The sequence below is a fragment of the Scomber japonicus genome, chromosome 17, assembly GCF_027409825.1.
Source record: "Scomber japonicus isolate fScoJap1 chromosome 17, fScoJap1.pri, whole genome shotgun sequence".
Taxonomy (NCBI): Eukaryota; Metazoa; Chordata; class Actinopteri; order Scombriformes; family Scombridae; genus Scomber; species Scomber japonicus.
This window is the reverse complement of record NC_070594.1, coordinates 615,519-628,930: the sequence shown is the minus strand read 5'-3', so window position 1 is coordinate 628,930 and position 13,412 is coordinate 615,519. Positions and strand designations below refer to the sequence as shown.

Sequence of the window (13,412 nt, the reverse complement as noted above, 5' to 3'; positions counted from 1 at the left end):
ATGCGTAATTTTGACAGATTTTTGAGTGTCGTGTAGCACATAAAATCGGTTCGAGGTCAGTAAGCACAGCCAGAATTAATATATAAGGTTCACTGTCGATTTTTGTGAAAATTAAATGATTTTAAGTGCGCCTTATAGTCCGAAAAATACGGTAAATGTAGAAATACTCCAAATGTCTCTCTTTTCATTTGATGTTTTAAATGAAGTCATTATTAGTATAAGTCCACTTAAACACACTGTAGCTGATCACATATTTAATATCTATCATTCTTTTGTGGTTACACCATTTGACATTTTCAGGAGCATTCAGTCTTTTGGTATAAAATGGGTCAAATGTCATTTCAAATCTCTCTTATTGATCTTTTTTTAATATATTGATTATATTGAACTGGGCGTAACCTCCATGATGTCTTGCTGCGGAGTTCAGTCTGAATTTATCTATAAAACCAACAAAAATACTAAATGTACATTTTAACAAACCTGATGCCTTCCTTCCTTCCTTCCTCCTTTTCTTCCTTCTGCCCCCTTCCATCCTTCCCTCCTCCCTTCCTCCCTCCCTACCTTCTTTCCCTCCTCCCTTCCTTCCTTCCTTCCTTCCTTCCTGCCTTCCTCCTTTCCTTCCTTCTGCCCCCTTCCATCCTTCCCTCCTCCCTTCCTTCCACCCTTCCTTCTTTCCCTCCTCCCTTCCTTCCTTCCTTCCTCCATCTCTTCCATCCTTCCCTGCTTCCTCCCTTCTTCCCTGCTTCCTCCCTTCTTCCCTCCCTTCCTTCCTTCTTCCCTCCCTTCCTTCCTTCCTCCCTTCCATCCTTCCTTCCTTCCTCCATCTCTTCCATATCCTTCCCTCCTTCCTCCTTCCCTTCCTTCCTTCTTCCCTCCCTTCCCTCCCTTCCTTCCTTCCTCCCTTCCATCCTTCCTTCCTTCCTCCATCTCTTCCATATCCTTCCCTCCTTCCTCCTTCCCTTCCTTCCTTCCCCCCTCCCTTCCCTCCTTCCTCCCTCCCTTCCTTCCTTCCTTCCTCCCTTCCATCCTTCCTTCCTTCCTTCATCTCTTCCATATCCTTCCCTCCTTCCTCCTTCCCTTCCTTCCTTCTTCCCTCCCTTCCCTCCTTCCTTCCTCCCTTCCTCCCTTCCTTCCTTCCTTCATTGAACTGGGCGTAACCTCCATGATGTCTTGCTGCGGAGTTCAGTCTGAATTTATCTAGAAAACCAACAAAAATACTAAATGTACATTTTAACAAACCTGATGCTGCTTTTAAATCTAGTTTAACTGATTTATGAATTCATCATCTTACCAACCCTTATTATCACTGACTCATGAATATGATTCTTTCATGGCTGTTATTTTGGAGCTTTAAGTGGTAGTTGTTTGTTTTGTCCACCAGATGGCGCCATGTAGCTGATGTTTTTTATGGGAGAACACGATGCAGAGTGTGTCCTGCTTTTTCTGTATTATGAAGACTTGAAACAGAAACAAGCAAATAAAGAGAGATAGAACGGATCAATCGCTGTGGAAGGGAATCTGTTTCTAACCCAGTAAGAATCAAACATGAAGCATTAAACTCAGAAGCAGCGTCAGTAATAATAAGAGTTGGTGAGATGATGAATTCATAAATCAGTTAAACTAGTTTTAAAAGCAGCATCAGGTTTATTAAAATGTACATTTAGTATTTTTGTTGGTTTTCTAGATAAATTCAGACTGAACTCCGCAGCAAGACATCATGGAGGTTACGCCCAGTTCAATGAAGGAAGGAAGGAAGGGAGGAAGGGAGGGAGGAAGGAGGGAAGGGAGGGAAGAAGGAAGGAAGGGAAGGAGGAAGGAGGGAAGGATATGGAAGAGATGGAGGAAGGAAGGAAGGATGGAAGAAGGAAGGAAGGGAGGGAAGAAGGGAGGAAGCAGGGAAGCATGGAAGGGGGCAGAAGGAAGGAAAGGAGGAAGGAAGGAAGGAAGGAAGGAAGGAAGGAAGGCATCAGGTTTGTTAAAATGTACATTTAGTATTTTTGTGTTGTTTCTGTCCCGGTTCGGTCCAGTCCTCTGTGGTGTTTCTGTCCCGGTTCGGTCCAGTCCTCTGTGGTGTTTCTGTCCCGGTTCGGTCCAGTCCTCTGTGTTGTATCTGTCCCGGTTCGGTCCAGTCCTCTGTGTTGTATCTGTCTCGGTTCGGTCCAGTCCTCTGTGTTGTATCTGTCTCGGTTCGGTCCAGTCCTCTGTGTTGTATCTGTCCCGGTTCGGTCCTGTCCTCTGTGTTGTTTCTGTCCTGGTTCAGTCCAGTCCTCTGTGTTGTTTCTGTCCCGGTTCGGTCCAGTCCTCTGTGTTGTATCTGTCCCGGTTCGGTCCAGTCCTCTGTGTTGTATCTGTCCCGGTTCGGTCCAGTCCTCTGTGGTGTTTGGGTTCATTCTTCTTCATGTGACTGGTTCTGTCTCCTCCTCACAGACTTGTCAGGGAAGCAGTTCTCTTTTACCGATGATCCCAAAGGTGTCAACGTTCCCCACGTTACTCTTCACATCAACACGGACTCCATCCCAAAGATGACCGTCTGCCTCCGGTTCTTCTCTCAGCTGCAGAGGACGCAGGGACTCTTTTCTTTGGCCACCAGAGACCACCAAAACGCTGTGATGCTGATGAAGTACGATAAGGGAACATACAAGGTCCACGTTGGCAGCCATACGTACGACTTCCAGGATCTACCGACCCACCTGCTGGACTGGAACTCGGTCTGCTGGACCTGGGACTCCGGTACCGGGCTGACCCAGCTGTGGCTGAACGGACTGCGTACCTCCCAGAAGCTGCTGGGACTGAACTACAGCGTGAGCGGGGACATGAGCGTCATCGTTGGTCAGGAGCAAGATGAATTTCAAGGTGGTTACAAGCAGGATGACTCGTTTGAAGGAGACATCACAGACCTTCACATGTGGAGCCACATCGTGTCTGCGTGTGACCTCCGGACCTACATGAACCAGGGCTCCATCGATCCGGGGAACCTTCTCAACTGGAACAACCTGAGCTATAAGATCTCAGGGAACGTCTACATCCAGGACAGCGACTTTAAAGAACCCGTCTGTTGAAGTTCAGAGTGGACTCAAACGGTTTTCACTCATTTTTACTTTCTTACTTGATTTCAGTCAGTTTGCTTTAATAATGAAAATGATCGTTAGTTACGCCTCTAATCAGGATCTTTTTCTAGATTCACTTCTGAATGAAACACTTCCTCAGACTCTCAGAGTTCAGCAGATGATTTAAAGATGGAGACCAACTTTAATTTACCAATTAAATTCTACTGAAACGAGTCAATCTGTGCTCTAAAATCTTTGCTGTACAAAATTTAAAATGGAGGAAATACAGATGGGTTGACATGTGAGCTGTGGCTGGCGCTCTGAGGGGGGAGGGGGGGGGGGGGTTCTTCCTGTTAGAAGATGTTCTCCCACTCTGAGTCTGAGCTGTGACTAGCTAACATTGACTAGCTAACATTATGATTGTTGTGATTCTTCTCTTCACTGCGGATTAAACTGCAGCGTTCTGTAACGAGTAAATAAATAAAAACTGAACAAAACGACCGTGTGAACATTTTCTTTCTCCCTGCAGCTGATGTTAGCGGTCGCTAGCTGGTTGGTGGATTTATTGGGTTATTATAATATGAAGTCAATAAATCCTGTTCAGACTGATTCACCACGCTGGGAATAAAGACCTTCACAGGTAATCTGGGCCTGGAGACGTCCGGATGATTCCAGTCCCACTCTGAGTCTGGTTCTGAGGGTTCTTCCTATTAAAAGATGTTCTCCCACTCTGAGTCTGGTTCTGAGGGTTCTTCCTGTTAAAAGATGTTCTCCCACTCTGAGTCTGGTTCTGAGGGTTCTTCCTGTTAAAAGATGTTCTCCCACTCTGAGTCTGGTTCTGAGGGTTCTTCCTGTTAAAAGATGTTCTCCCACTCTGAGTCTGGTTCTGAGGGTTCTTCCTGTTAAAAGATGTTCTCCCACTCTGAGTCTGGTTCTGAGGGTTCTTCCTGTTAAAAGATGTTCTCCCACTCTGAGTCTGGTTCTGAGGGTTCTTCCTGTTAAAAGATGTCCTCCCACTCTGAGTCTGGTTCTGAGGGTTCTTCCTGTTAAAAGATGTTCTCCCACTCTGAGTCTGGTTCTGAGGGTTCTTCCTGTTAAAAGATGTTCTCCCACTCTGAGTCTGGTTCTGAGGGTTCTTCCTGTTAAAAGATGTTCTCCCACTCTGAGTCTGGTTCTGAGGGTTCTTCCTGTTAAAAGATGTTCTCCCACTCTGAGTCTGGTTCTGAGGGTTCTTCCTGTTAACCCTGTTCCCCGGTAGACACTCCTCCGTTCTCCGTAGAGACTCCTCCTCTCCCCGGTAGAGACTCCTCCTCTCCCCGGTAAAGACTCCTCTTTTCCCCGGTAAAGACTCCTCCTCTCCCCGGTAAAGACTCCTCCTCTCCCCGGTAGAGACTCCTCCTCTCCCCGGTAAAGACTCCTCTCCCCGGTAGAGACTCCTCCTCTGTTCCCGGTAAAGACTCCTCCTCTGTTCCCGGTAAAGACTCCTCCTCTCCCGGGTAAAGACTCCTCCTCTCCCCGGTAAAGACTCCTCCTCTCCCCGGTAAAGACTCCTCTGTTCCCGGTAAAGACTCCTCCTCTAACCGGTAGAGACTCCTCCTCTCCCCGGTAGAGACTCCTCTGTTCCCCAGTAAAGACTCCTCCTCTCCCAGGTAAAGACTCCTCCTCTCCCCGGTAGAGACTCCTCCTCTCCCCGGTAAAGACTCCTCCTCTACCCGGTAGAGACTCCTCCTCTCCCCGGTAAAGACTCCTCCTCTACCCGATAGAGACTCCTCTGTTCCCCGTTAGAGACTCCTCCTCTCCCCGGTAAAGACTCCTCTGTTCCCCGGTAAAGACTCCTCCTCTACCCGATAGAGACTCCTCCTCTCCCCGGTAAAGACTCCTCTGTTCCCCGGTAAAGACTCCTCCTCTCCCCGGTAGAGACTCCTCTGTTCCCCGGTAAAGACTCCTCCTCTCCCCGGTAGAGACTCCTCCTCTCCCCGGTAAAGACTCCTCCTCTAACCGGTAAAGACTCCTCCTCTCCCCGGTAGAGACTCCTCCTCTCCCCGGTAAAGACTCCTTCTCTCCCCGGTAGAGACTCCTCCTCTCCCCGGTAAAGACTCCTCCTCTCCCCGGTAGAGAGTCCTCTGTTCCCCGGTAAAGACTCCTCCTCTCCCCGGTAAAGACTCCTTCTCTCCCCGGTAGAGACTCCTCCTCTCCCCGGTAGAGACTCCTCCTCTCCCCAGTAAAGACTCCTCCTCTCCCCGGTAAAGACTCCTCCTCTCCCCGGTAAAGACTCCTCCTCTCCCCGGTAGAGACTCCTCTGTTCCCCGGCAGTCTGCAGCTGGAGGTCCGACCCGCGGAGCTCTTGCAGCCGACCTCCGGTGCTCTCTGAGCGGACACATCACCGTGAATCTGCCGGTGTGAGTTAAACTTTTTGAGACTTAATTAAAGTTTGTGTGATGCTTCATATTTAAATCTGAGACTCTGACTGAAGCTTTCTGCTCCAAACTGTGTTTAATATGTTAAATATGTTAAATATGTTAAATATTAAGTGTAAAGTCTGATTAACTGATGTTTAAACGCCGCAGATTCACCAGATCAGGCGGCACAGTTTTCAAATTTCACCGTCATGAAGCGATTTTTAATTAATTATTTATTTGCCGATTTAAGCATAAAAATGTGAGCTTTAAGAAGATATTTAAATATTTATTGTAGATTGAGTCTGTCTTCAGTAAAGAGCAGAGAGACATGTTGAATGCAGAGAGTTTTAAAGGGAGTCTGGTGCAGCTGTGAAATAAACAGTTTTTATTGAAGTTTGTGTGACGATGAAACTTCATGTGAAGATTTAAAGCTTCGCTGCTGATTAAACTGAAACACTGACTGAAGCTTTCTGCTCCAAACTGTGTTAAATATGTAAAATATTTTAAATATATTGTTTAATATGTTAAATAGCAGTAAATCAAACTGCTGTTTAAACGGCGCAGATTCACCAGAACAGGCAACACATACTTTACAAACAGCTCACATTTCACGGTCATTTAAAGTGTTTTAATTATTTCTTTATTTTCCGATTCAAGCAAAAATAATCTGAGCTTTAAGAAGATGTTTAAATATTTATTGTAGGTTGAGTTTGTCTTTACTAAAGAGCAGAGAGATGTTAAATGCAGAGAGTTTTAAAGGGAGTCTGGTGCAGCTGGGTGGACCTGAGTCACAGAAACAGTGATTGTTCCTCCTCATGCTTCACTGCTACACACACACACACACACACACACACACACACACACACACACACACACACACAGACACAGACACATACACATACACATACACATACACATACACACACACACACACACACACACACACACACACACACACAGACAGCTGACTCAGAGAACAATCACAGTCTCTGTCACACTGATTATCATTATCATCAGTTTCCTTGTTTTTTAAAAATTCTTCTTCAGCAATTTTTTTTTTTTTAACTCATGTTTTATTAGTTTTCACATTTAACATACTAATACTACTAATACTACTTTAATACGTACATACAGAACACAGTGTCAGAAGGGTTACTACGAGTCAGGACTTTTAAAGATAGTCCATTTCCTCCATCTGGTTTCCCATATTGTTTGTTGGAGTCTTATATTATATGTAAGTCTCTCCATAACGCACATCTCGTCAACTATCCCCATCCAGTTCTCCAACGTCAGGGGGGGGGTGTGGGGGGGGGGGGGTTCTTGTTATGGCTTTTTTTGAAGCTTGCCAGTAAAATCTTGATCTTGTTGCGGTCCTCATCTGGAATGTTTGTTTGAGTTGTAAATCCAAAATAAAGTGCCATGCATGTTTTAGGCGTCTCATAGCCCAAAATGTCTTTCAACCCCTCCCGCACACATCTCATAGCCCAAAATGTCTTTCAACCCCTCCCGCACACATCTCATAGCCCAAAATGTCTTTCAACCCCTCCCACACACATCTTCCCAAAATCTCGTCTTCTTCAGCAGTTCAAACATAAATATGAGATGTATTTAAACAGTAGTAGTGTTAACCCTTTATAGGACACTCATTGAAAGGAAGGGAGGAAGGAAGGAAGGAAGGATGGAAGGAAGGATGAAAGGAAGGAAGGAGGGAGGAAGGAAAAGAAGGAAGGACGGAGGAAAGAAGGAAGGAAGGAAGGTAGGGGGGCGGAAAGAAGGGAGAGAAGGAGGGAGGGAGGAAGGGAAGGAAGGGAGGAAAGGAAGGAAGAAGAAAGGGGGATGGAAGAAGGGAAGAAAGAAGAAAGGGGGATGGAGGAAGGAAAGAAGGAAGGGAGGAGAGAAGGAGGGAGGGAGGAAGAACAGATGGAAGGAAAGAAGGAAGGAAGGGAGGAGAGAAGGAGGGAGGGAGGGAGGAAGGACAGATGGAAGGAAGGACGGAGGAAATAAGGAACGAGGGAGGGAGAAAGAAAAAGAGGAAGGGAAGAAAGAAGGCAGGGAGGAAGGAAGGAAGGAAGGAAGGAAGGAAGGAAGGATATTTTGGGATATTTACAGAAATGACCAAATATATTTATTTGCCCAATAAAGGGTTAATCTCATGGGTTAGGGTTAGGGAGGGAGGGAGGGAGGGAGGGAGGGAGGGAGGTTTCCATGGGGACGGTCGGGACGTGACCCCACCAACTTTTCAGGAGGCCCAAATTGTCCCCTTAACAACTTTTAAACTTTAACCTTATTCACATTATCTCTGGAGTGCAGTTATAGAGGTCTTTTAGATTGTCTTCCCAGATTCTGCAAAGACAGACTTGACCCGACGGTTACTGAGTGAGTGATTAGCATTATGTTCAGAGTCTCATTTGGCTGATAACCAAACCAACGCCCGCCGAGGCATGGGATGATAACCGGGTTCAAGGTTCACCACCAAATGTTCTGTCATAGCGTTCCTCAGGTATGAGCTGTTCTTAGTCTGGTCAGAGACAGGAAGTGCTGGTCAAAGACAGGAAGTGCTGGTCAAAGACAGGAAGTGCTGGTCAGAGACAGGAAGTGCTGGTCAAAGACAGGAAGTGCTGGTCAGAGACAGGAGGTGCTGGTCAAAGACAGGAAGTGCAGGTCAGAGATAGGAAGTGCTGGTCAAAGACAGGAAGTGCTGGTCAGAGACAGGAAGTGCAGGTTAAAGACAGGAAGTGCTGGTCAGAGACAGGAAGTGCTGGTCAAAGACAGGAAGTGCTGGTCAAAGACAGGAAGTGCTGGTCAAAGACAGGAAGTGCTGGTCAGGAATCCCTCAGGTGGAGCAGCTGCAGCGTAGAGTATCACAACCCCTCACACTGTCATTACAGATTCAGGTTAAATTAACATGTCTGTCTTTATTCTTCTTTCTTTTAGGAACATTTTAGATCTGGAATCACAATACCTCCATACCATGAAACCATGAAACCATGAAACCATGATATTGTTTCTTATGGTTATCAAACCACCAGAATCTCATACCTCATACCGGCCCATGCCTATGCCTGCCCCCCCACACGCAGACGCACACTGTACAGACGAATGCAGTCCGACCAGTCCGGCAGACATGCAGGTTATGCTGCTGAGACCAAACCTGATTAATATCTGATGTTCTTACTCTATAAAAACTCCCCTGTCTTTAATTTGAGCTTTAAATCTGTTCATGAAGCTTTAAACATTTAAACCTGCAGGTAAAAAGTTACTCACTGACACACTGATCTGATGGATTATCAATAACCTGAACACACACACACACACACACACACAGACACACACACACACACACACACACAGACACACACACACACACACACACACACACACACACACACACACACACACACACACTGCTGTTATCACTTTCAGTTGATTTGATTGATTGTTTTTTTTTTTAACTCTCAGCAGGTCAAAGGTCACTCAGGATTCCTGTCGTCATGGCAACCAAAAGCAATTGGGAAGTGGTGAAAGACCGCATGACGTTGAGCCCCGTCTACGACCCCGAAGCCACGATGAAGGCGAACCTGGAGAACGCAGAACCAGAACTCTGCATCCGCCTGCTGCAGGTGTGTGTGTGTGTGTGTGTGTGTGTGTGTGTGTGTGTGTGTGTGTGTGTGTGTGTGTGTGTGTGTGTGTGTGTGTGTGTGTGTGTGTGTGTGTGTGTGTGTGTGTGTGTGTGTGTGTGTGTGTGTGTGTGTGTGTGTGTGTGTGTGTGTTACTGGTGCAATACTTATTGCCCCCCGGCTTGGTGCCTGTATGTTGGAGTTTACCCCGGTAGACGAGAGGGTAGCCTCCCTCCGCCTTCGGGTGGGGGGGCGGATCCTGACTGTTGTTTGTGCCTATGGTCCAAACAGCAGCTCAGAGTATCCAGCCTTCTTGGATTCCTTGGAGGGGGGGCTGGAGAGTCTCCCTCTGGGGATTCCCTCGTTCTGCTGGGGGACTTCAACGCTCACGTTGGCAGCGACAGTGAGACCTGGAGGGGTGTGATTGGGAGGAACGCCCCCCCCCCCCCCGATCTGAACCCGAGTGGTGTTCTGTAATTGGACTTCTGTGCTCGTTACGGATTGTCCATAACGAACACCATGTTCAAGCATAAGGGGGGGGGGGGGGGGGGGGGGTCCATATGTGCACTTGGCACCAGGACACCCTAGACCTCAGTTCCATGATTGACTTTGTAGTCGTGTCGTCGGACTTGCGGCCGCATGTCTTGGACACTCGGGTGAAGAGAGGGGCGGAGCTGTCAGCTGATCACCACCTGGTGGTGAGTTGGCTCCGATGGTGGGGGAGGATGCCGGTCAGACCTGGCAGACCCAAACGTATTGTGAGGGTCCGCTGGGAACGTCTGGCAGAGTCTCCTGTCAGAGAGAGTTTCAACTCCCACCTCCGGGAGAGCTTCGACCATGTACCGGGGGAGGCGGGGGACATTGAGTCCGAGTGGGCCATGTTCCGTGCCTCCATTGTTAAGGCGGCTGACCGGAGCTGTGGCCGCAAGGTGGTCGGTGCCTGTCGGGGCGGCAATCCCCGAACCCGCTGGTGGACACCGGCGGTGAGGGCCGTCAAGCTGAAGAAGGGGTCCTATAGGACCCCTAACCCTCCGGAGGTTAGGGTAGGGGTCCTATAGGATCTTTTTGGCCTGTGGGACTCCGGAGGCAGCAGACAGGTACCGGCAGACCAAGCGGAGTGCAGCTACGGCGGTCTGGGCTTCCCTGCTTAGGCTGCTGCCACCAGGTTAGGGTCAGAGTTCAGCTCATATTAAAGTGTATTATGTTAACCCCCCCCCCCCCCCCCCCCTCAGGTCCCCACCATGCTGAACTACTCTGGTCTGTGTCGGCGGCTGGAGAGCAGCGACCGCTCCTGGATGGAGCAGTTCCTGGAGCAGCGGGGTCTGGACCTGCTGATGGAGGCTCTGCAGAGGCTCTCAGGGAGGGAGGGGCGGAGGGATGGGGGGGGCTGTTCCCGTCTCTTGGGGGGGGAGGGGGGTGGCTCTTCCCGCCTCCCTGATGCCCTCCTGCAGCTCACCTGTGTCTGCTGCATCAGAGCCGTCATGAACTCTTCAGCTGGACTGTTCTTCATCCTGAACAACCAGGACCACGTCAGGACCCTCACACAGGGTGACCTCACACCTCTGACCTCACACCTCTGACCTCACACCTCTGACCTCACACCTCTGACCTCTGACCTCACACCTCTGACCTCACACCTCTGACCTCTGACCTCACACCTCTTGTGAAGGTTTCATGTCTCAGTTCAGGTTTCTTCTCATCAGCTGTTGCTATTTATTATACATTCAACTAGTTACTTGTGTTCCTATTGGCTGACACTGTCCCCTGTCTCCTGTCTCCTATTTCCTTTCCTCTGTCCTGTCCCCTTGTCTCCTTTCCTCTGTCCTGTCTCTTGTCCCCTGTCTCCTGTCTCCTATCTCCTTTCCTCTGTCCTGTCCCCTTGTCTCCTTTCCTCTGTCCTGTCTCTTGTCCCCTGTCTCTTGTTCCTTTGCCTCCTTTCCTCTGTCTCCTGTCTCCTTGTCTCCTGTCTCCTTTCCTTTTGTCTCCTGTCTCCTGTCCCTTTGTCTCCTTGTCTCCTCTCCTTGTCTCCTTTCCTCTGTCTCCTGTCTCCTGTCCCCTTGTCTCCTGTCTCCTGTCTCCTGTCTCCTTGTCTCCTTGTCTCCTGTCTCCAGCTGTGGACACCTCTAACATCATGGTGAAGATGCAGGTGTTTGAGCTGCTCGCTGCTCTCTCTCTGTTCCACGCTCAGGGGCGCCACCTAGCGCTGGACGCCCTCAACTACTACAAGGTACCGTTTCATTCATTAGTTTATTATATTTCATTTATTAAGTTATTATATTTTATTTATTAGTTTATTATATTTTATTTATTAGTTGTTTATTTTATTTTATTTATTAGAATATAATAGTCTCCTAACATAAAGAAACACATTTAAACCATAATAAGATGAGTTGTACAGTATATAAACATCAGAGTGACATCAGAGTGACATCAGCGTGACATCAGAGTGACATCAGCAGCACAGTATTGCGTTATTGGACAGTTACGTACAGCAGCTGCGCTAGGACAAACTACTGTTACTACACCACCTCTCCCTCTGCTGGAGCCCTGCAGTAACTACACCACCTCTCCCTCTGCTGGAGCCCTGCAGTAACTACACCACCGCTCCCTCTGCTGGAGCCCTGCAGTAACTACACCACCTCTCCCTCTGCTGGAGCCCTGCAGTAACTACACCACCTCTCCCCCTGCTGGAGCCCTGCAGTAACTACACCACCGCTCCCTCTGCTGGAGGCCTGCAGTAACTACACCACTTCTCCCTCTGCTGGAGCCCTGCAGTAACTACACCACCGCTCCCCCTGCTGGAGCCCTGCAGTAACTACACCACCGCTCCCCCTGCTGGAGCCCTGCAGTAACTACACCACCACCGCTCCCTCTGCTGGAGCCCTGCAGTAACTACACCACCACCTCTCCCTCTGCTGTAACCCTGCAGTAACTACACCACCTCTCCCTCTGCTGGAGCCCTGCAGTAACTACACCACCTCTCCCTCTGCTGGAGCCCTGCAGTAACTACACCACCTCTCCCTCTGCTGGAGGCCTGCAGTAACTACACCACCGCTCCCTCTGCTGGAGCCCTGCAGTAACTACACCACCACTCCCTCTGCTGGAGCCCTGCAGTAACTACACCACCACCGCTCCCTCTGCTGGAGGCCTGCAGTAACTACACCACCTCTCCCCCTGCTGGAGCCCTGCAGTAACTACACCACCTCTCCCCCTGCTGGAGCCCTGCAGTAACTACACCACCTCTCCCCCTGCTGGAGCCCTGCAGTAACTACACCACCTCTCCCTCTGCTGGAGCCCTGCAGTAACTACACCACCGCTCCCTCTGCTGGAGCCCTGCAGTAACTACACCACCGCTCCCTCTGCTGGAGCCCTGCAGTAACTACACCATCACTCCCTCTGCTGGAGCCCTGCAGTAACTACACCACCTCTCCCTCTGCTGGAGCCCTGCAGTAACTACACCACCGCTCCCTCTGCTGGAGCCCTGCAGTAACTACACCATCGCTCCCTCTGCTGGAGCCCTGCAGTAACTACACCACCGCTCCCTCTGCTGGAGCCCTGCAGTAACTACACCACCTCTCCCCCTGCTGGAGCCCTGCAGTAACTACACCACCTCTCCCCCTGCTGGAGCCCTGCAGTAACTACACCACCTCTCCCCCTGCTGGAGCCCTGCAGTAACTACACCACCTCTCCCCCTGCTGGAGCCCTGCAGTAACTACACCACCTCTCCCCCTGCTGGAGCCCTGCAGTAACTACACCACCTCTCCCTCTGCTGGAGCCCTGCAGTAACTACACCACCTCTCCCTCTGCTGGAGGCCTGCAGTAACTACACCACCGCTCCCTCTGCTGGAGCCCTGCAGTAACTACACCACCACTCCCTCTGCTGGAGCCCTGCAGTAACTACACCACCACCGCTCCCTCTGCTGGAGCCCTGCAGTAACTACACCACCTCTCCCCCTGCTGGAGCCCTGCAGTAACTACACCACCTCTCCCCCTGCTGGAGCCCTGCAGTAACTACACCACCACCGCTCCCTCTGCTGGAGGCCTGCAGTAACTACACCACCTCTCCCCCTGCTGGAGCCCTGCAGTAACTACACCACCTCTCCCCCTGCTGGAGCCCTGCAGTAACTACACCACCTCTCCCCCTGCTGGAGCCCTGCAGTAACTACACCACCTCTCCCCCTGCTGGAGCCCTGCAGTAACTACACCACCTCTCCCCCTGCTGGAGCCCTGCAGTAACTACACCACCTCTCCCCCTGCTGGAGCCCTGCAGTAACTACACCACCTCTCCCTCTGCTGGAGCCCTGCAGTAACTACACCACCTCTCCCTCTGCTGGAGCCCTGCAGTAACT

The 13,412-nt window shown here is 49.8% G+C and overlaps 2 protein-coding genes across 2 annotated transcripts in view; both read left to right on the top strand.

The window, feature by feature from the left end:
• Positions 1-3,119, top strand: LOC128377443 (C-reactive protein-like). The gene is made up of 2 exons (XM_053337395.1): positions 1-4; positions 2,428-3,119. Exons 1-2 carry the CDS (start codon positions 1-3, stop codon positions 3,057-3,059), a joined length of 636 nt encoding a protein of 211 aa, XP_053193370.1. The 3' UTR covers positions 3,060-3,119.
• A 5,818-nt stretch (positions 3,120-8,937) lies between these two features.
• LOC128377442 (inverted formin-2-like) overlaps positions 8,938-13,412 on the top strand; it is a 27,697-nt gene continuing 23,222 nt past the window's right edge. The window contains exons 1-3 of the mRNA XM_053337394.1: positions 8,938-9,066; positions 10,296-10,611; positions 11,175-11,290. Coding sequence (XP_053193369.1) covers positions 8,938-9,066; positions 10,296-10,611; positions 11,175-11,290 — 561 coding nt within the window. The remainder of the gene's footprint in view (positions 9,067-10,295; positions 10,612-11,174; positions 11,291-13,412) is intronic.